Here is a 24,027-nt window from a genome sequence, read left to right on the forward strand (position 1 = left end):
ATGAGAACAGTTGAAGTACGTGTCGATCTGTGGACGGGTGGCGACGAAGTGTGGCGAGGTCGCTCGTTTCGTTCTTTTCTGCTCTCGTGAAGGTAGCTCGCTACGTTGAGCTTGAGTTGCCATATTCGATGTACATTATGTGTGAAGGTTGCCACACGGCCCTCCTCCAGTGTCTTTGAACAGAAGACATGATACTGTAATCAGAAATTTTAAAACATATGGGTGAATTGTACATATGTAATTTAAATTGTTTTCTTGTTGTTGACCGTAGTTTGTTTTTCTTGTTATTTATTGTGATTTGTTTTTCTTGGTAAAATAAAAGTTTTTATTTTTACAATTGGCTTTTGTTTTTTTTTTTTTTTTTTTATTGTTCAGGCGTTCATGGTCGAAATCTGTCTGGAAAATGAACTTTTCTTCCTGCTCTGGTTTTTCTTTCTTGCAGGTTTCCTTCTGTCGGCTTGTTTGAGTCCGTTTCCGGGGTTGGCGTACGGATTTCTGTCGCTCTCTGTTGTGTGTCGATTTTTTCGTCCATTGTCGTTGTGAACGCGGGTTTCAATCTATCTATTGAAATGTGTTTTAGTTTTCCTTTGATATCGACTACAAATGTTTTTTCTGTTCGCGATTCGACTCGATAGGGGCCCTCGTACGTATTTTGTATGGGCTTTCTGTGTGAGTCGGTTCGGATGAATACATGGGTGGCTGTCGGTAGTTCCTTTGGTATGAATACTTTCTTTGATGAGTGGTGGATGCCGGGCGTCGGCCTGACGTCCGTGAATCTGTCACGTAGTTTGCTCACGAATATTCCTGGGTCGGTGCTTATGGTGTTTGTGAAGAAGTCGCTTGGGAGTCGTAATGTTTTTCCATAAGTTAGTTCTGCGGGTGAGCATCTAAGCTCGTCTCTCACCGTAGTTCTAAGTCCGAGTAGGACTATTGGTAGCGTGTCCAACCAGGTGTCGTCGTTTTTTGCTGTTAGTGCGGTTTTTAATGCGCGATGCCATCTCTCTATCATCCCGTTTGTTTGTGGATGATAAGCTGATGTTCTGCTGTGTTTTATTCCCAGTATTTCCGATAGTGCCTTGAAAAGTTTCGATTCGAACTGTGTTCCTTGGTCCGTGGTTACTGTTTGTGGTACGCCGTAGCGGGCGATCCACGTGTCTAGTAATGTTTTGGCTATTGTTTCAGCAGTGATGTCTTTGATTGGTACTGCTTCGGGCCACCGGGTATATCTATCGATCATTGTCAATAAATACGAATATTCTCGGCAGGTTGGTAGGGGTCCTACGATGTCTATGTTGATGTGCTGGAATCTGTCTTCTGGTACGTTGAATGTGTTAATCGGTGCTGAGGTATGTCGGTTTATTTTCGCTTTTTGGCATGGTATACAGTTTTTGACGAATTCTTTAATGTCTCTTGTCATGTGTGGCCATACGAATCTCTGTTGTATACTTTTTTTAGTACCGTTTATTCCTGGGTGACATATATTGTGTACTTTCGCTATGACTTGGTTTCTCATTTGTTGAGGGACGAAAGGTCGTATGTTATTATTTGACGTATCGCACCATATGGGGTTGTTCATGCCTGGAATGTTTTTCTGTTGAAGGGTTAGTGACGAATTTTGAAGGGAGTTTGCTAAATCTTCATCTTCTTTTTGCTGCTCGTGCATCTCGTCGTAATCTATCGTTGCGGGTATTGTTAATTCTTCGATCCGTGATAGTGTGTCGGCGACTGTGTTTTTTGATCCAGTAATGTGTTTTATGTTCGTGCAGAATTGTCCTATGTAGTCTAGTTGTCTTTCCTGTCTTGGAGAGTTCGTAGCTGTTTTTTTTGTAAATGCGAATGTGATCGGTTTGTGATCTGTATATATTATAAAATTGCGTCCTTCGACATTCTGTCTGAAATATTTTACGGCTTCGTAGACTGCTGTCAGTTCTCTGTCATACGTGCTGTATTTCTTCTGTGCTGGGGTGAGTTTCCTTGAGAAGAATCCTAGTGGTTGCCATGTTCCGTTGTTTTCCTGCTGTAGGGACGCTCCCATTGCGTTGTCTGAGGCGTCGACCATTATAGCGAGGTGGGCATCGATGGTTTGGTGCGCTAGTAGCGTTGCTGTCGCCAGGTCGTCTTTACATTTATTAAATGCGGCTGTCGACGTTTGTGTCCATATTAATTCTCTCCGGTCGTTTTTTACATAGCCCTGAAGCATGTCAAATAGTATAGCTTGTGTCTCTATTGCATTTGGTAAAAATTTTCCATAGAAGTTTATCATTCCGAGGAAACGTCGGAGTCCTTTCGCGGTTTTTGGTGTCTCGAATTGTGTTATTGCTTGTACCTTTTCTTGCAGTGGTGTGATGCCGTTCGCTGTTATAGTGTATCCGAGGAAACTGACGTCCGGTTTTCCGAAACTGCACTTGTCTGCGTTTATTATTAAACCGTTTTCTGAAAGGGTTAAAAATACTTCTTCGAGATGTCTTTTATGTTCTTCTTCGCTCGTTGATGCTATGAGTATGTCATCTATGTATACGAAACAATAGTCTAGATTCTTTGTTACATTGTTCATGTATCGTTGGAATGTCTGAGCTGCGTTGCATAGTCCGAATTGCATGGCGGTGAATTCGAAAAGTCCAAATGGCGTGATTATGGCTGTCTTTTGGATGTCTTCGCTTTCCATTGGTATTTGGTGATACGCTCTCTTCAGATCTATTGTCGAGAATATTTTCGCTGTGTTGAGTTTATGTGCGAAGTCCTGGAGTTGAGGTATCGGGTACCTGTCTGGTAGCGTCTGGGCGTTTAAACGTCGGTAATCGCCGCAGGGTCTCCATTCTCCGTTGGGTTTCTTCACCATATGTAGCGGGCTTGCCCAATTACTCTTTGAGGGGCGGCAAATTCCTTGTTCCATCAGCAGTTTGAATTCTTTCTTTGCTGCGATAAGCTGGTTTGGTGCGAGGCGTCTGGCCCTTGCACTAACTGGTTGTCCTTTTGTTTCTATTATGTGTTTCACTTCATGTTTCTTTTTATGTCCGATGTCCATTTTTGGTTTAAGTATGTCGGGGTATTTAGCCATGATTTTGTGATATTCACAGTTGTTATTGATTAGTGAAATTTTTGAAGACGGACTTTTGCAAGTGTTTCCGTCTACTTTTAATCCAGTTACGTTGTCAGTTAACGTTGCGTTTTTCAAGTTTACGCTTAAGTTATAATTATGTAGGAAATCGGCTCCTAGTATCGCTCTTGACACGTCGGCGATTATGAATCTCCATTTCAATGGTCGTCTTAAATTTAAGTTTAATTCGAGTGTTCTTGTACCGTATGTTTTTATTTGGTTTCCATCGGCGCCGTAGAGTGTTGTTGTTGTATCGTCGGAGGCGAGTGAATTCTCTATGTTGTTGTATGACCTCGGTAACACGGATACGTCGGCTCCAGTGTCGATTAGAAATTTCATGTTGGTTCTTCGATCGTAAACAAAGAGGCGGAATGTATCATGAGGGGGGTTACAGGCCTCTAGTTTGGCCCCCCGTTGGAGTTTTCCGGCTGGAAGCTGCATGGTTTTGTACATTTGAATGCTTTGTTTTTGAACTTGTTGTGGTAAAAACATATGCCGTTTAAATTTTCTCTAGACATGCTTCGGTATGGGGATCTGCTTTTATTTCTATATCGGCCGTTGTCTTGTCGTCTGTTGTCGTAGCGGCTCATGCGTCCTTGCCAGTTGTCGTTTTCGTGTTTCACTTTTAGTTGTTTGACTTCCTGCGTTAGTAGTTCTATTTGTTTTAGCAGGCTCGACATTATGATGTTACTAAAAATTTTGTTTCTTGATTGATCGCAAGTTGTATTATATTCCGGATATTTTTGTAGTTGCGGTTGTACTTGCTGCGGTTCTTGATATTCATGTTCGTCGTTGGTTGCCATCGTTGTGCGATATTTAAAAAAAAATATTTTATTTTATTTTTTTTTTGTAAAAAAAAATTATTTAAATATTTTGGATTTTGCTGTGTTTGGATGTTACGGATTGGTATTTTTCGCGGTGTTAGAAAAAATAAATGGTGGGGTTAATGACTCGGGTTTGTTTATCGCTTATCGGCCGCGGTACGAAGTACGCTTAGGAATTTGTAATTGTCACGTGTTTTTTTTTTTAAGCAAGAAATTATGTAGACGGATTAATGTAATCGGATTATTTTTCGATGTTATATAGTAATGACAATGCTGAAAGAAATTTGATTATTAGGATAATTTTTGACGTAATATTAAAGAAAAATTTTTTTTTTTTATATAAATGACAATAATTTATTGATTCTACATTTACAGCGGCGTTTTTTTTTGCCTTGTTTTATTTGTGAATTATTTACGATTTGATTTTATTTATGAAACAGGATAGGTGGCGTTTACTATGAGAGCTAATTATTGAATTTTTGCATTTATTTTTTGGCAAATAAATGATTTTAAATTATGTTTATTTAGGTTGACTTAGCTTTTTCGTTGTTCGTTTCCTCTTCGTTGTTGACGGCTTCCGTATCTGAAGTATGTGTTCGCGCACGTTCTTCCTGTGTGGATTTCCGATGTCTGCGTCAGCCTTAAGATGACCGAGACGATGTCGTCTTAGCTGAAATCAGTGTTACAATAGCGGCGAGTATTCTGTCGGTACAATTAATTTTTTATTCTCCCACGTGGTTTCATCGGATTAGATATAGGTAGATATATCGGATATAGATAGGATTAAAAAAATTGTTAATAATTGACTTTTATTTTACCAGGGAAAAGATTCTAAATTGGGTAGTGCAAATATAAAAGGTTTAATTTCGAGATTATTATTTTTAATGAAAAGATTTTACGTTAGATATGTGAGAATACTAAAATATTGACTTACGTTTTATCCCTGGGACGCTCGTCGCCACGCTTCCTGTGATCGATGTTTATTACGCGTTGTTTTTTTCGGTTTTTATTTAAAAAATGCTTCTAAAATTCCGAATTTTGTAAAACGTGTTTCGGGATCACGTCGGGGGGTCACCAATTATGGTTTCTAGTTGAATACCACTTTAATTTATCAGAAGGGAAGCAAGATGAAAGCGGATTACTTTTAACACAAATTTATTTAGTTCTATTAAATTACTATCAAGCAAATACTTAAGGATAATCGCGTGACTCTAATATGAGAACAGTTGAAGTACGTGTCGATCTGTGAACGGGTGGCGACGAAGTGTGGCGAGGTCGCTCGTTTCGTTCTTTTCTGCTCTCGTGAAGGTAGCTCGCTACGTTGAGCTTGAGTTGCCATATTCGATGTACATTATGTGTGAAGGTTGCCACATTGTAAAAGGCAAAATAGAGGGTCGACGACGTATTGGCATATATAAACACAAGTTAATTTTTTTTAATTAAAAAAATTGGTACATCATTTTATTAATCCTCATTTTTACCTAAATGCCACATCATGCTTTCAAGGATCGCTGAATATTTAACACACATATTATACAACCGATTTAATATACGTATACATATTTAATTTATTTGAACACCATAATATATTTGAAGTTGAGAAAGTTTTGAAAGCCTTTGTGGTCAACCTACCGCTCTGGATATTGTTCGGATATATATGTACATAAAACTTCCGAATTTCGAAACTTTTTGATTACATTATCTACTAAGCCATCAGCCGAACAACTCAGCAACAAATCAAATTATAAATCTGCCATCCGAAAACACCTTCCGATAAATAATTTCTCAAAAATATAACGAGTCGAATAATTTAATCAGCTTGCTGCCATCAAAACGTAATAAAATTTCCTCACAAACAATGGTCCTTTTTCGATTCGTATATAAAACAAACGTCGGTACAATTTAAACAACCTATTTCCATTAATTCCGAGCCACCCTGTGGGGTGGGCGTCTGTACTAGAACGGCGTCGCTTTACCCCAGTAATTACATCAGCAAACCTCATTAGGGGAATTTTAATTCTTATCCTTCATCCCCCGGCGCTGTGAGTAAAGCCTACATCCCTTAGAACCTTTTCTGCTACGGCGTTTGTTGACTATAGGTAGGTTCAAACCTGAATTAACTGTTAGACCATAAAAAAAACAATACCATGAAATTTAATAAGGATCTAATATAAAAATTTAGATATTTTAAAATTATATTTGCTAATCTTATGAACATTACTAATGAATGCTGGACACCTACTCTAGGCAACTAGAAACTGCTGAAATGCGAATGCTTAGATGGCCAGCTGAGTGTTCCTTAGAGATAAAATAAAGATTTCACGCATTTGTCTAAGCCTGGGTGTACCTGATATTAATAGTAAAATAGAGAAAAGGCATTTGAGGTGGTTTGAGCACATAGGAAGTAGAAAACCTGAACATATTGTAAACCAGGCGATTGCAATGGATCTTCCTCGAAAGACTTCTAAAGGAAGACCTAAAAATTCATTGATGCTACTGAAAGATAACATGATTCGAAGGCATGACCTAGGTGATGTTGTTTATGATAGAAGGACCTACAACCTGAGAATGTGGAGAGCTGATCTTTAAAGTCTGCAAATACTATAAGATTGGATAGAGCAAGGAAGAAGATTGTTTTGAACATAATTTTATAAATATTACACTGTATTTCGAGTAAATATTTATTTTTGTATTTTTATTTTTCCCTTCATCTCAATTTACTTTATTATTAACTAACTATTATCTAACCACTATTCAGAATCAAAAGAACCCTACACCACTCTGCCTTTACAAACATTATTCACTTCTTCTACGTTCATGGCTCTCCCCATACATACACGCTAATTATTCCGTCTTAAAAAATAAAGTATCTTATCAATGAGTCTGCCATATTTCCGTTACATCGACATTACTTTTTTCCAAAAAAAAAATCTGGAAACACTTGGAAATTATGACAAACTTCCTTTATAAAAAGTATCATTCAATAATACATATATCATATAACATCTGTAAAAAAATATTCAGTTTTTCAATTGAATTCGATGAAATTAATCAAACAAAAATATAATATACAGTTAAACAATATAAAATAAGGTTACATAGTATTAAATTTTAAAGTTACAATTTACAATTTCATTAATGAGACGAATTTCAAAATTTAAAAATCGTCCACACGCTATATATGTAAAATTAGTGGGTAAACACTTATCTACGAAAGTGGATTCGCTGGTTTTTTTCCCTCTAATGTCGAAATTAGTTAAAGAAAAAAAATACTTTTTGGTGGTTTTGGTGTTTTTAATATATCGCTCACTCCTTTCAAGAACGTCATAAATCAAAATTCGTCAATTTTCAGTTGTGCATGTTTTCAGAATGCCCATAAAATGTACTATATCCCAGCAAAAGAGGCATATTTTTAACTTGATATTTACCCGCTACGGGGCAGAAAATGTAGTTTTTGCATTTTGTAGAAAATGTATTGTTTAATTATTTTTATAAATAAATTAAATATTTTTCAAATGTTGAAAAAACCTTCAGGTTTTACCTAAAAAGCTCAGTTGCATAGTAAAAAGTTCAATAAGTGGCTTGATATTTATTTTTAATACATTGTGTTATATTTTTAAACTTTAAAATCGTTCTCCTGAGAAATAAAGTATTTTGATTTATGACGTTCTTGAAAGGAGTGAGCGATATATCTTACGCGTTTAAAATCAACCCCTTTTCTCTAACTATGAGTTTGCAATTACATTGTAACAATCTGTTAACACCCTGTATTTCCTTTAATAATAGTTACAAAAGGTAATTATTTTGTGTTATTATTTGCGTGAAATAACACGTGGATATCGCTTATGGAACTCGATTAGTAATTTTGTCAAAATAAAACTGTTTATTTTGGTTCATCGTTCTTTCGTGGGGGGAGACAAATACGTGGCTCTCTTTTTGTACTGCGGAAATATTCTCATTCCTATGTGTGTAATTGCTACACAATTAAGGTAATTATCCCAGAAGGTTTATAATAATAATTACGGTAATCTCGCACTGACGACAGGCACAGCTTTCAAAAGCACATAAAAGCTAACAAAATTTTATGATGTAGATGCGATTTCATTGAGAAAGTTAATATTCTGATTTAAATTAAATTATGCTCCTCTATCGTGGTTATACCGATCGTATTTACAACTATCGTACCCGGTTGCGCGTTGCTTTGGCTCAATTCGGATAGTAGAAAATAAATAAAATAGAAACCACACATTTCTAAAGTTTAATTTCACAATGTTTGCGAAGCAATAAAAATATTAAAAATAGGTACATGAAAAACACACACTGAAAACGTCAAGGGACAGCGGCTGTCAAGAAACAAGCTGTCCTCTACTTGTACCAATATATTTAGTATTGCATGTGTTTGTTACGTTGAACAGATGGCGGTGCCATTGCAGTAAAAAAATACCATAACCGGTAAAAACATACATACTACCCGCATGTGGAAGGTACCCAAAACCATTTTCATATATACAGGTTTTAAAAATTAATGTAATGTGGCCGTTCAATAATGGGTAGAATGGTGAACGTTACACGAGTGTACAAAGTGATCGCTTAAACACCTTAATGCTAGGTCGTAAGCCATGAAGTGCTCAGACTTCTTTTGTATGAAAAGGTCAAAAAATCAGGTTGAGATACCAATATATGTATATAACAAAGATATATAAAAGTTTTTTTAATAGTCTGAAGTAGCAAATTTTATACTTTCATATTTTTTCTTCACGAAAGAGTGTACCTTATTTTGTAAAGCAAGTTTATGGGGGAACCATTTGTTAAACTTTAGTGAAATACACAAAATAGTGAATACGAGCGGCCTGTCTGATCCTGTTATCTTTAAAGCCTTCAAACATTTTCGTTCACATAAATTATTTTTCCGACGAAAAAAACAATTTATCGCCCAAAAGGCGTTACATAGTGTAAAAATGACATGCATTGTAGTTTTTTAATGGTTTCTGCGAGGGATTAGTGCAATAATTTCTCGCTTCTCACTTATTTACTTACCAAACATACTTTAATTTGACCAGGTATTTATTAACAATTTAAAATTATTTTATTATTATCTTTTGAAAAAAATATTTTCTAAAGTTGAGCCGCATACAGTATCATCTATGGGGTGAATAATCCAGTGTCTGATGTTAAAAAAATGTTATAGTCAATCGGTCAAATGGAGGTTTCTACAAATCGAAATGTCTTTTCAGGCTCTCTCTCCTAAAACATATTTAGAATGAAGAATGGACAGAATGGTGAACATTACACAAACGTACAAAGTGATCACTAAAGCCATCCAAACTCTACACCCTGGGATGCTCAGACTTCAATCTTCTTTCGTATAAAAACAAAAGACATTTCATCTCAAGAATTGAAAGATTTTTATGAAAAGCGTATTTCACGCGAGCGCCTTGTGTAAGCTCCCTTGACTGAATAAATTCTTGCGAGTGTTCACATAAAAGTACCACAATTGCCTTATTTCTATTCAATCTCCGTCCATCAATCCGTGAATTTTAGTCACAATTCTTTCGGAGAGATCTGCCTCAGACTCTCCGCACAATGATTCCTTGCGATAGGCAATTGTTCGGCGGAAGAATTCGTTTATAAAACCTCTGAATAACGAAACAGGGCCTTTATCCAATCTTGACTTGTATTTTTTTTGTCACAGTACATAAAGTTTAATGGGAACGCTTTTTTCGTCGGTCAAATATTGAGAAGGCTAGCTGGCTTTTTCTGCGAACATTGGTTTTTATTCGATTGTGAAATAGCGCCGCCAGATGTCACTGTGTACCTCCTCACCTCCTCTTGCCGCCGGGGTTTATGAAGCGTGTAAAAATATTTGAAATTATAATTTTTGACTTATTTCGAGGTCTGGCTTTCTTTTGGTCTTTTATGTTTTCTTTTACCTTTGTACTTGAGTGCCTTTCTTAAATATTTGAATACGGTAATTCAGAAGGCATCTTTTAATGGCGAAAGCATGTTATGAAGGCTGAAATATATTCAGCAGTCGTAACAATGTGTATTATACGGATTGATTGTTTTTTATTCATATAATTTCTTGAAAAAATCTCGACTCAACTCTTACTATTACCCCACATCAATAAATTAATACATTGTAATCCGATGTTTATTATTTAATTTTAATGATTTTAAAATCTTTATTTTACGTTTTTATGCTAAATATTTTTCGAAGCAATTTTTTTACCGTATATATCACCAAGTTGAGACACCTATAATATGGATTTATCAAGCATAGAGTGAGTTATCCAGTATCAGAATAATACAAAAAATATATATATATATATTTATATATGTGTATATATATATATATATATATATATATATATATATATATATATATATATATATATATATATATATATATATATATATAAATAAGTAAATATTTTTTTTATAAAGTAACTGCTACAAGTTCAATTTTTAGAGTCAGGGTTTCTCTAAAAAAGGGTTGTGCATCTCATTGTAAAAACGCAAAAGAAAATATTTCACTTTGTAAATACCGAAAACGTTCTTTATACGTGTGTATTGTGAATGGTAATAGTTCGTTTTAGCTTTGTCATAACGGAAATTGAAACAACTCCTAAGGTTTTAATTTGGTTCTTATAGTTTTTCTTTGTGTTTCCCTTTTTTCTCTTTTCATATCCTTTGATATTCTTTTCATTTTCCCCGTATCTGAAATTACAGTCCTATCTAAATATTTGTCCAAAATTGTTGACTTCGTTATTTGCTTATAAATGTTTGCGGTGTAATACCAATGATTTCGAAAAAAATGTTTCTAGGAAATTAACTCTAATCCAAACCTACCTTGTTATTGAACAGGTATTTTAATGTATTTAATTTGTTTATATACATATATTTATATATAAATATATATATATATATATATATATATATATATATATATATATATATAATATATATATATATATATATATATATATATATATATATATATATATATATATATATATATATATATATATATATATATATATATATATATATATATATATATATATATATATATATATATATATATATATATATATATATATATATATATATATATATATATATATATATACATAAATATATATATATATATTTATATATATATACAAATATATATATATATATATATATATATATATATATATATATATATATATATATATATATATATATATATATATATATATATATATATATATATATATATAAGTTTGATTCGGCATTAACTTTGTGGAATGACATGATTATTTTATATAAATTAAACACTTGAATAATCCACTTAATGTTTCTAGGAAATTAACTCTAATCCAAACCTACATACATACCTACAATAAATAATATATAAATATATAAATACACATATGTGTATATATATATATATATATATATATATATATATATATATATATATATATATATATATATATATATATATATCTATATATATATATATATATATTTATATATATATATATATATATATATATATATATATATATATATATATATATATATATATATATATATATATATATATATATATATATATATATATATATATATATATTTAGTGTTTGGCGAACGAGTTATACAATTTTTAATATTAGCAAACGATATAAATAAAGCACCTTGTAGAATCAACATAAACTTTCAATTTCATAACACAGTTAAAAGACAATTGTCACAATATCATTTTTTTGTGTTTTTAAATTAAATGAGAGAGAGAGAGAGAATACAACTAAGTAGCCTCAAAAAATCTGTGTTTGATTTAAAAATTAATACAAAAATTAAAATGGAGTTGTGCAAATTAAACACCAAATCAATAAATAAATACTTAAAAGACTATCATATTTAATTCACAGATTGCCGAAAGTAAAAATAATTCTTTAATATACTAAACAACATGGTACAATCTGTATTTTTCTGCAATTATCCCAACTTATGCACCTCAAACCTTGAGAAACATATGGAAATACCAGCGTTATAAACGACGGAGATACTATGTATTTTGTGAAATTAGAAGCATAATTTTCGTGCAACCATGCTGACCATAGTACAACTCTTGTTGCAGATATGCCATCGGTAGTGCTTAAACTCGGATCAACCCTCAACGCCGATGACATAAAGGAAGGGGATGACGTCTATTTTGAGTGTAATGTTCGTGCCAACCCCAAGGCCTACAGATTGTCCTGGTATCACAATGTAAGTGTATTTTTATGTTTTTTAAAACGTCACAACTCATGATAAACGATACTGAAAATAAAAATATAAAAATTGAAAAAAATATATTAGAGCACAAAAAATCGTACAAATTAGCATTTTTAATGATCCTTGTTTAAAATATGTGGTTGTGTTAATAAAAAAAAATATAAATAAATTATGCAAGTCTCCGATACGTGAAGTTGTTTCCTTTTTGAAATTTTATCTACATATTTTGCCTTATACGAGTACATTGATTTATGTAATAGCCTATATTTTACTCCTTGTCTGTTGTTTCTTTGGGAACGATTTACTGTATGTTTTGGGTATGGTTAATAATAATGCGTATAACAAACTGAAAATCAATTTTGAAAGCATCTTTTAGTTTGTTATAATTCGGAAAGGAATGCTTCAACTGTATTTCATTAAAAAATCATGTCATCAACCATGAATAAAATGATAAATGTTACACAATTATATATCTAGTGATTACTTAAACCAGACATTCACAGGTCATAAGATGCTCTTACTTCTATATTTCCATCTTAGCAGATCTCAATTCATCTATGTTGAGATATCAATTGAAATCTTCATCTTATTTGCAACCCATAGTGCATAGGGCACTGCATTGTACATAAGAAGTGTTATATTGATTATAAAACATATTAAAAGAAAATGACCAGCCCTGCGCTTCAGGAGTACTAGTCCAGTATTAATATTAATTTAATAAAAAAAAAATAAAAAAATGAAATGTAAATAGTACGCTGAAGCGTAATGATATAATTCTGCAGAAGCTAATCTTTTTTTAAGCTTTTTGCGAAAAAGCACGTAAAATATACTCGGCTAGCGGGAAATTAATTAATTTAGTTCCTTGTATCTCATTAAAGTTATACAAGACGGAATATAAAAACCCGGGGAGCTTAAAAGATATTAATGTTGTTATTTTTTATAATCCTACAACCTACGTTTAAGTGGAGCCTTTACGGAATGTCTTCATGAATTTAATTTGACTGTGATACTGAAGGGTTATTTTTATTTTCTTACGTTTAATCCGTTTTGAGTTGGGTCCTGCGTTCTACAGTAGTGTACAGATAAATATAACAGTTTGTAGGGAGAGCTCCCTTCCCGGAGACTTTCCTTCGACCGAGTATCTTCTATTTGCGGGCAGGGACATCTGAATTAATGTCACATGTCTTGGGACCGGTCCAATTAATTGTCTCGCTTGACCGCGATCGGCTGGAGAAGGTGGACTCCTTCCACCTTCCGAACTTCCTATCTGCCGGATAAATAATACACTGACATGTAAATATATATAACGTAATATTCTTCTTTGTAAATTAGTGGGTGTATAATAATGAACTAAACAATGTGTTGCTTTGTAATTAAAGAAACGACAGTAAAAGTTTTATTCCTAATTAATATTTTATAAATTACATATAATATTACAGTTCAATATTTTGCCATCTGAAGTCTTTTGTTAATTCAGTGCGACGCATGCGACATCTGGTGGTAGATTTGCGCGATCTGCTTTACCGACTGTCACAATATTAAGAATCGGTACTATATGTTTTAATAAAATCTATAGGTAGGTATTTTATTACATATATTGATTCACCCGACTTTAATCATTTAATTATTGAATTCTTTTCATGTTTTTTTTACAACTACTACAGGGTGGCGCAAAATTAATCATCCTATTGGTAGATGCTATATTTTTTTGCAAATGGCGTTCTTCGTCAATCATAATTTAAAATTGTAAACTAGACAGCTGCAGTATACAAGCAAATTTAAGATGGCTTAAAATTCATCATTCAATTTTGATTTTGAATAACTTTATTACTAAATTTAAAAAAAATGAGTAATGGAAAACATTATTTGGACCTTAACATTTTTTTTTTTTTTTTTTACGACCTTTGAGGGTAGTTAACCCCGTAAACGCCCAGTCTATGTTCATCTGTGTTGAGATATCAAAAAATAATATCATCATTTGTGGTCCCGTGGTTAGTGTCGCGTACTCTTAAGTCAGAGTTTCTCAGTTCGAATCCACCCCACCACAATTTGATACCCATTTCTAATATTCCTATTTCTATTTTATATAAATAGTATGAAATTGAAATATTTGTGTGAATAATAAAAACACAAATATTTATCTTTTTTATTAAATTTATTAAAATAAAAAAATAACTCCTATAATTGGAGGTAATCCAGAATTGTGAAGAAGTATTTGGACACTCAAAATGATGTAAATATTCGAGTATAAAATCATTAATTTTTATTTTCTATCCCTCTGGGCATAGAACCCGGGACGGTAGCTAAACAAGCTAACCATTACACCAAGCGGCGGACATGATTTAATAAAACAATTAATATTTTATTCTCAATATTATTAATATTTAAAGCATTTACTTTGTGGTTAGTCATTTTTACTTTTTTTTTATAAAAATGTTTATAATATTAGTATATAACCACTCACCGAAATCGGTAGACATACAAATCTCGTTGAGTGGTTATATGCTAATATTATTAACTATTTTGTAAGAAAAAAAAAAGTATTAATATTAATTTTAATAATCCTTTTACCTTTTGTATTTTCATTATTATACAGTATAAGAACTTTTATCATTACTTTAATAATTATCCTTCCTCTTACTGTCGAGAAACGCTTGATAAATTTATCTCTCGTTTTGTATTTACTATATAAATAAGTCAGCCATTACGGCATCGTCCTTGGTCCTTGGAGCGCTCCTTGTATCCTTAAGGATCCCTGAAGACAGAAATCTTATTGGATTAACCTCTGTATTCAATAACCAAGTTCTCCTTTATGTGAATATTTGAGAGCTCTTTTATTACTTTATTCCTTTATTTTTAATATTATTCCTTATTTTTTGAAGCGCAGACCATATCTTCATTTAATAACTTATACAAAAGTGGGATCTCATTTTTTAGTTAGCTCCGTTTTAGTCCGCCTCCGTAGTGTAATAGTCAGCACGCTCGGCTACCGTTCTGGAGGACTCGGGTTCGATTCCCAGGGGAGGTAAAAATAAATTTGAGTGATTTTTTCACTGTAATATTTATTCAATATTACCCTGGACTGGTGTACCTGAAGCGGAGGGCTGATCACCTTTCCTTCATCTGTAAACGATCAAGATAACACTGCGTTTATATGACGCAGTGCCCTATGCACCATTGGGGTGCGGATAAGGGTTTTATTATTATTTACTTAATTCATGGCCATTTGATATTTTTTTCGTCCGCTTTCGTGGCGTAGTGGCTACTTCATTTGGCTACCATGCTGGAGGTTGATTCAAGATTTTCTTAAATTATTTATAGGCAAATACATATTTGACATCACAACACAGATGAAGAAGAATATGGAAGTCTGGGTATTTAAAGGGCTTAAGACCTATAGTAGGCTAATTTAAGTGATCACCATATATACACGTGTAACATACACATGATTGTCATTATTCTATTATTCATAGTATTATCTCGTCGCTTCATGTATAAGTTTGCGACAGTATCTGTGGTGGATTTGAGGTAACTTTAGTATTTTTAGTATTTTTTTAGTATTTTCAATCAATTTTTTAATGTATGCAAGATCCTAACGAATTATTTTACATACTGAGAGACTCCTGAAAATATGATTTTCAATTTATATGATTTTTTATACGTGCATAAAGTGATCACTTAAACCAGACTATGATAGATCGTAAGCCATGTAAATACCAGCCTATGACCTATCATAGGTTAGTTAAGTGATCACATACATATGACACACACGTGTAACATTCACCATTCTATCCATGATTGACAACCACACTACTTTTTGGAACTCTACATATATCATCCTGTAAATACCCAGACCTACATATTCCTCTTCATCCTTATAGAGATTTCAGAATGTAAAAGTTAACTGTCGGTTTGTGGTCCTGTGGTAAGTGTCGCGGACTCTTGAGTCAGAGTTCCTGGGTTCGAACCCACTATACCACAAGTTGATACCTATTTTTAATAATAACTCACCTAGGCTCACAGAAATAGTATGAAATTGAAGTATTTTTATAAATAATAAAAATTTAAAAAAAAATTTGATACTTCGACCCGAAACAATTAATTTGTTTAAAAATAACTCTGAATAAGCTGCCCGCTTCTTTTTCAAGACAAGAAAACGGTAGACATTATATTGTAATTAAAATATAATATAATATTTATGGTGCTTTTAAAATAAAGTTATATTTTAATTATTACACAGATATTTCACTGTTTAAAAACACCAAAAAATAGAGAAGCCCAAATTTTTGCAAGAGGATTTGAACACACCCAAGATGTTGTATTATACTAAAGTAAATACCTGTTTTTCATCTTGGATACCTGAATATATAATATGGTATTTCACCCCCACCCGAGTCTAAGTACACCAGAGCCGAGATACCAGAAATGGTTTCGTGATATTTGCACATTCGTTATCCGTGTTTACCGAGAGTAAGTAGTATTTGGAGATATGTCAGTAATAATATAATCTACTACAGATTACTTTAGATCTTCGTGTATACTAATTTTGTTAGGCCGGATAAATTATTCTGACAAACGTGCTCAGTGCTTGTGTACCTTCTCAGAGGCTCGCGAAACACGTGAACGCTGGTGTGTTGATAGTTTGCTCTACATTTTTATACGTTAAAGCCCAGTATTCGTTTAGTCGCACGTTTATTTTCACTAAATCCAGGTAAAATAATTAAAGAAAACACTTGTTTTTTTACCACTTGAGTTTATTTTATGACGACTAGTTAAGGAAGCTAAGCTTCCATCTTCAGGTCTAAATGTAAACTAAAACATAATAAATAATTGACTGTTCTATAAATAAAGAGAGTGATAAGTTAGGGGGAGGAGGGTTAGTCAAGTGGTAAAAAAAAGTGTTTTCTTTAAAAATTTCCCCATGTCTTACCACAAAGTAAATGCCGAAACAATAAATAAAAAATCCTGGTAACCTAACGGATTTTTTCGTTTTTGCATTGAAAAAATATGTTATTCTTTAAAATACTTTTTTTAAGAAAAGAGTTGTTGAATGGTAAGAAGTTTTTAAAAAATACATAAAAATATATTTTCTTCATTTATTCTGTTTTGTTTATGCCGTTTAATAGATTCTCAGATGCGTTGTATCCTCTTAAAAGTATCTTCTTTATATTTCGACAGTTTCTTTTATGTGATGTTATTATTGTACTCGGCTAATCCATTATTTTCATAAATTGATTTGGCAGTTACGTGGTAATATTTATCCATTTTTAATTTAAGTGTTACTTAGTAAATACTACAATATATTTTATTAAAATCTATTATGACACATGTTTTAATGCATTCAGCATCATTTTACGGTGTTTGATAGTAACACGATAGATTTTAAGAAATAGTGGTATTTACCTTTTTTAATTTGATTATCATACCACAAATAAAAATATTACACATTAGCTACACTAGCTAATGTTTTTTTTGTGGTAAAATAAAATTATAATTTTGGTTAGATTTCTTGTTTCATAATTAGATTCACATCGGAAATAACATTTACCTTAATTTCGCTTTCCACCCTCGATATGCAAATATCTGAAATTTATATCGATATAATCTAGAAAGCACTGATAAAACTATAAAGTATTAGAAAGGATTTTTCTCGAAGAGCAACGCACTATTCATGTTCCACTTTCAAAATAGAATTTATGAAATAGTGTAGCCCGTTCACACACGCCACGTCTCCGCGCGTCGACAAATAATAGAGCATAAAAGAACACGTTGTTTTAGCGGGAAATGTGGCCAGTCTGCCTCATGGCGGGAACGCTGTATCCTTTATAGAAAATTCTCCTTGTCTCCTGTAATGTGTAACGTGTGAACGTGTGGCGTGTAGCGAGCCATGAGCGTCACATGTCAGGTTTCTGTATGATATTTAAGTTTTAACATCTAAAAGGTTTCGAAGTCACGAATGAAAAAAATACAACTTACGAAAATAAAATCCTGGACGGTAGCACGGTAGTTTGTTATCGCTTTGTCTAGATAAATGGAAAAGAAAGCAAATATAATGCACCTATTTCTTTATTTTTAATGTCACAATGCTTATGCGTATACAGTATTTTAGCAACTTTCAATCTACGTGTAATAAGAAATGATTAGTATTGCGTGTATTATTATTACATTCAACAGAAGACGCTGCCATTTTGGTAAAAAAAGTTTTTCCAAAAAGTTTCGGTTTTGTCTATCACGTGTATGTGTGTTTTAGACGATATGTAAAACTTTCAAACCAATATGTGAATTACTTTTAGGAGATCTGAAAATTTTAACGAATGAATTTTTACCTTTTTATTTAATAGATAAATTAAAACACGCACGTATTTAAATGCAACTTTCTATAAAAAAATAATACAACACGTAAATAATTTAAAGAGATTTTGAAGAAACGAACATTTTTGTTTATTATTTTTTAAATATTTCGTGGCATATATTGTCAGACTTTTAAAAACAACATATTATTTTAAGTACCTTTCTTCATTTTTTAATACATTATTTTATGCTTTAATCAGCGGGCAAATAGTGAAATCATAGATTCACAATATTCTACCTTTTTATAAAATAAGTATTGTAAGCGATCACATTATAATTTTCCATTTTGCGACATAAAAAATAACTTTTAAATCACTAAACGAAATATAGAAATAAGTCTTAAGGCAGGAGCTGTTAGCTTAGAAATCGGTCGATATTATAATTTAGTTTTAATAAGATATATGGTAATTTTATTAATAAACAACTACATTTTTTATTATTTAATATATATATATATATTCTTATTATTTTAAGATGTACTTGAAATGTTTTATTTATTTAAGCAAATATGATTTTATGTCGGTTTTTCATTTTTGTTATTGAAGCCGCGTTTCTCTTTCGCGAAACATTTCTCTGAAATAAAGCTTTAAACGCAATTTTTCGACTGGAGTTTGTTGTTTTATTTTATAAAATAGGCCGTTACACTCTCATTTGCCTTAATTTAGAACTTACGGCCCTCTTCTGTTGAGTGTGCGATATGTGCAGGTACCAGGAGTATAGGAGCTGTTGAGGGTGATAAGGTACTTTACAGCTGCTGTAGCAAACCCAAGTGTTAGACATACTCGTAAAATGGCGCGCACTCGGATCCGTACGGAGAAAGGCCATCCCCTAAAACAGCGGTAATTCTCAGAGCCAGCAGTTGCCGGCATTGTTAGCTCAAGAGTGCAACCGTAAAATACCGAATTTTTAGCTGGAGATAAAATGCTCGACTTGCATTTACTGCTTCCTCATTTGTGTGTGCAGGGTATTTAACTAAATAAGACATGCGCTAAATTATTTCAAACTCGCCGTATACGGCAACACACTGCTGGAGGTCAGTACGGTTAAATAGAAAGGGAAGAAAAGAGATGCACAAATTTCTAAATTGAATATTTCATAATATTATTTATTCATAAAATGTTTAATTGAATTGCAGTATATAATATTTTAGGTAGATGATCGCTGTCCATGTAAGCAGTGTTGAGTACGTGTTCATTTGCTAGATCTACACTAAATATTTTGTACTAATCTTTATGTGTCTGTGGTTAACTATAATTGGCTTGTTTAAGGTATACCTTTTGATATTTTGTTTTACATATGTTGCTGTTGTTAACCCGAATAAAAAAATCAAAATTTTAAAAAAATTAAATATTGCGTGTGCCTTACGTTTAACAGATAGCACTACCATTGCTGTCAAAAAGCAATAAAAAAAACACAATTTTACTTGTCGCAGATAAATTCACCTGCCATAATATGGCAGGGGGCCTGCAGCCTTGCGTCAAATTTTTAAAATAATCGGTCATTAAGTTAAAAAATATTTTTTCAATATTTGGTCAATATTTTTAGGAATTTAGTTTATTTGTTAATTAGAAAATGATACTAGTACTGATACTGAAACGATAAAAATACCGATCAAAGTGAACGAAATATAAAATTAAATCAATATCATTAAAAAAGTATTATTTTTTTAAATTTAAACTTCATGTACAGAAATAAATAAGTACATTGGCGGGCTTATTGCTAAAAAGCAATATCTTCTAACCAACCAAAAATAAATACTAATAATTGGTGCAGGTTAAAGTTTAATTTTTTCACGTAAAATTAAATAAAAAATAGATGGATATTACGGAAAAGTGATAACTGAATCCAATAATTCAAAAAATTATGTCATTGATGAAGACGCAGAGCATGCAAATAAAGCACAGAAAGTTACGAGTTGATACAAAGATCGCGAATAAAAAGGAAATCATAATCTTGCCGTAAACAATCAGCTACCCTCCATATGCTATAAATGTAAGCATAAAAGAGTAATGAAATCTCAAATTTAATAAAACGACGTTTGAATCTCCGTATGTACGACCATTATCGTAATGAAAGACTAACTTTTTATGAGTGTATAATGTAAACAAGTGTACTTCTATTTCGAATTTTTCATCAAAACGCCGAGTCTTTGAAGTTGTATTTCATTTTGAGTCGTGCAGTTATTACCGTCATAAGCTTTATACATCGCCCAATACTCGGCTTAATGCAGACACCGCACCCCGGGTTTTTTCAATACAAAATTCAGTTTAAAACCGCAATTTCACCGCGCTTTTAAACTCAAAACCGACAAAATAGAGGAGAAAAATCGACGAACCACTGTCCCGTGTTCAATTATTATCGGCAAGGCCCTGACAAACTTTTTTCGGATCCGGCTACAGGATGACTAAAAAATAACGCAATTTTCCGTGCAGCAAATACACGTTTAGTGAAGCGATTGCAGCGTCCCGCGGCCTTTCGCGAAACGATAGTTTGATTATTTTGGGAAACGTGTTTAGTGTATTTTTTTGTTTTTTTGTTGTTTTTTCGTCGAAACAGGTAAAGGGTAGAGAACTGCATGCAACTGAACGTGATGAAATGGCGCATGAGCTAATATTATGTTTTTAAATATCAGCAATACTTTACTTACTAAGGTAGTTAGTTATTCAGGACGACCATAGGAACTTTTATTTCAGTTTTATTTACTTTTTACGTTGTTTTTTAAATTAGATATGTAATTTTATAAAATGCAACTCAAACTTTGCTTTTAACCGATTTTATTTTTGGTACTTTATGTACACATCTATCTCTGAAGATAACAAGGTACTTGTCAAAACCCATTGGAAAAAAGTACCAAAAATAGAAATTAGTTCAAAACAAAAAATACTATAAATCAACATTTTGGTATTATAGAAATTCAGTAAAATATAAAAAAAATTATAAACCTTTAATTAACAATATGACTATGATTAAAGGGGAGGCCCCCTATTGTCCATATTCTTACTGATAAAAATAATTAAGAAATCAAAATAATAAAAAAACAGTTACTACCTACCCTTTTTTCATCCTTCAACTTCCCAAGGACACAACTCTAAAATTTGAAGCTTCACACACGGTGTTTGAAAATTATACGGAATGCATCGTAACACGTATCACAATAGATTTTAAGAAAAAGTGGTATTTACTGATTACAACATAAATTTAAAGGATATATATTACCAAAAAGTGACTGCCGAATCAATCAATAAATTTTATTCATCTTAATTTTGTTTTAAATCAGATATCTAATTTTATGTAAGATATAAATAAAATTTTGTTTAAAATCACTTTTATCTTTGATACTTTATATACACATCCATCCCTAAGGATGAAAGGGCTTGTCACAACCAGATATAAAAATGTACAAGAAAGTTTTTTTTGAAAACAAAGATAGTTTTATTTTATAAAGTTTATAAAATGTGTCAAATACCAGTAAAAAAAAACATTCAAGAAAGTTTTCTAACCATGCAATGTTCTTGAAATTCTTATCCGCACCCCAATGGTGCATAGGGCACTGCATCATATACACGTAGTGTTATCTTGATCGTTAACACATGAATGAAAGGTAATCAGCCCTCCGCTTCAGGTACTAGTCCAGGGTAATATTAAATAAATATTAGAGTGAAAAAATTACTTTTATTTATTTGACCCCCCCTGAGAATCGAACCCGGGTCCTCCAGCATCTTAGCCGAGCGTACTGATGCGGACATAATGTTAGTTATAGAATATACAAGTTGATGCTTGTTAACCTTTCAGGGAGTACAACAATTGATGTCCGATTTTCTCTTGGGGAGTGGGTTCATTTTACATGAAACAAAAAAAAATCACGAATCTTTGTATTATGAAGATAAAGATTATGTAATAATAATTTTTAAAAAATAAAACTCACCATTTCTAGATTTATTTCATGACAAAATTACATACAAATGTCCACAGATGTCATTGCTATAAAAGTTACATTATACCAATTGACAGACGGACTTCGACGTTCATTGACATCGATACTCTTTTGGGGAAAATTTGCACCGACGTTCATTTACATCTTTACTCCCGGAAAGGTTAAACATTTTTATTTTTCTTTATGTATGCAAAATTATAACGCATTTTTTGTCTTTTTCTACATTACAAATTGTAAAAAAGACCTAATCAAAAACCTTAATTCGTAAAATAATTCAATAAGACGAATTTATTCATATTTTGTTTCTTCTTCTTCTTTCCATGTTCGCTCCCTAGGTGGAGCATATGGCCAACACGAGTCGTCTTCAAGTCAATCTCTCACGCGCCATCTCCTTGGCTTCCTCCCAGGTCAGTCCGGCGTCTCGAAGTTCCGCTGAGTATAGTCGGTGAATGGTCGTCAGCGGCCTTCCGGGGTGCCGGAATCCTCAGGGTTGGAAGAAGAGACATGAGGGGTTGATGCCCTCAGGTGGCATTCTAAGGACATGTCCCAACCATGTCCACCTTCTTCTCTTCAGGACTTCCAGTATGAGGGGCTGTTGAGTTCTTCTCCTCACATCGTCATTCCTGACGAAGTCATACCACTTTATACCCAGTATTCGCCTCAGGCATCTATTTTCAAAACTTGCTAGTTTCATATTTTGTTTATTTAATCAAATTTTATACCTACATATTATAACTTAAACGCTTCTTTAAATATTTTCACAGCCTTGGATTGCAATGGCTGAAATTGAATTATGCTTTATAACTTCACGTGATAAAATGTACGTTTACGGATTATGGTGAATAAAATATTCAGTGTATAAAACTTGGTGTGTAAAACTCCTGCAGAATATTACGATACTAGTAGATAAATTCTATCCAGAGTAATATGAGGACATAAATAAAGCGGGTATGGAATAAGATTACCATAGTCAGTGCCTCCTAGACGAGAAATACAATACTGTGGAAGAAGATAGGATTAGAATTTATCTGCGCAATCCATACGTACAAGTCTGTTCACAGTTATTTTACCTCTAGTTTTTTTTTTAATTATTTATACTGTCAAATAAATCATTTTTAAAAATACTTACAGTTATTTTACCTCTAGTTTTTTTTTAAATTATTTATACTGCCAAATAAATCTTTTTTAAAAATACTCACAGTTATTTTACTTCTAGTTTGTTTTTTTTTGTAATTATTTAAACTACCAAATAAATCATTTTTTAAAAATACTCACAGTTATTTTACCTCTAGTTTGTTTTTTTTTTTTTAATTATTTATACTGCCAAATAAATCATTTGTAAAAATACTCACAGTTATTTTACCTCTAGTTTTTTTTAATTATTTATACTGCCAAATAAATCATTTTTCAAAATACTCACAGTTATTTTACCTCTAGTTTGTTTTTTTTTTAATTATTTATACTGTCAAATAGAATAGAACGCCATACCAATATGTCTTTATCCACAGTCTTCACCTCTTCCACCTTTATACATCTTATCATGCATACACGCAAAT

At 32.4% G+C, this 24,027-nt stretch overlaps 1 protein-coding gene across 1 annotated transcript in view; it reads left to right on the forward strand.

Annotated features, from left to right (window-relative positions):
- Positions 1 to 24,027, forward strand: part of side-IV (sidestep IV transmembrane protein) — a 249,963-nt gene that overhangs the window by 183,082 nt on the left and 42,854 nt on the right. The window contains exon 8 of the mRNA XM_088268766.1: positions 12,050 to 12,180. Within this exon, the coding sequence (XP_088124892.1) occupies positions 12,050 to 12,180 (131 nt within the window). The remainder of the gene's footprint in view (positions 1 to 12,049; positions 12,181 to 24,027) is intronic.

Source organism: Brachycentrus maculatus, unplaced genomic scaffold (assembly GCF_059751285.1).
Source record: "Brachycentrus maculatus isolate JH-2025_06_01 unplaced genomic scaffold, ASM5975128v1 h1tg000328l, whole genome shotgun sequence".
Classification (NCBI taxonomy): Eukaryota; Metazoa; Arthropoda; class Insecta; order Trichoptera; family Brachycentridae; genus Brachycentrus; species Brachycentrus maculatus.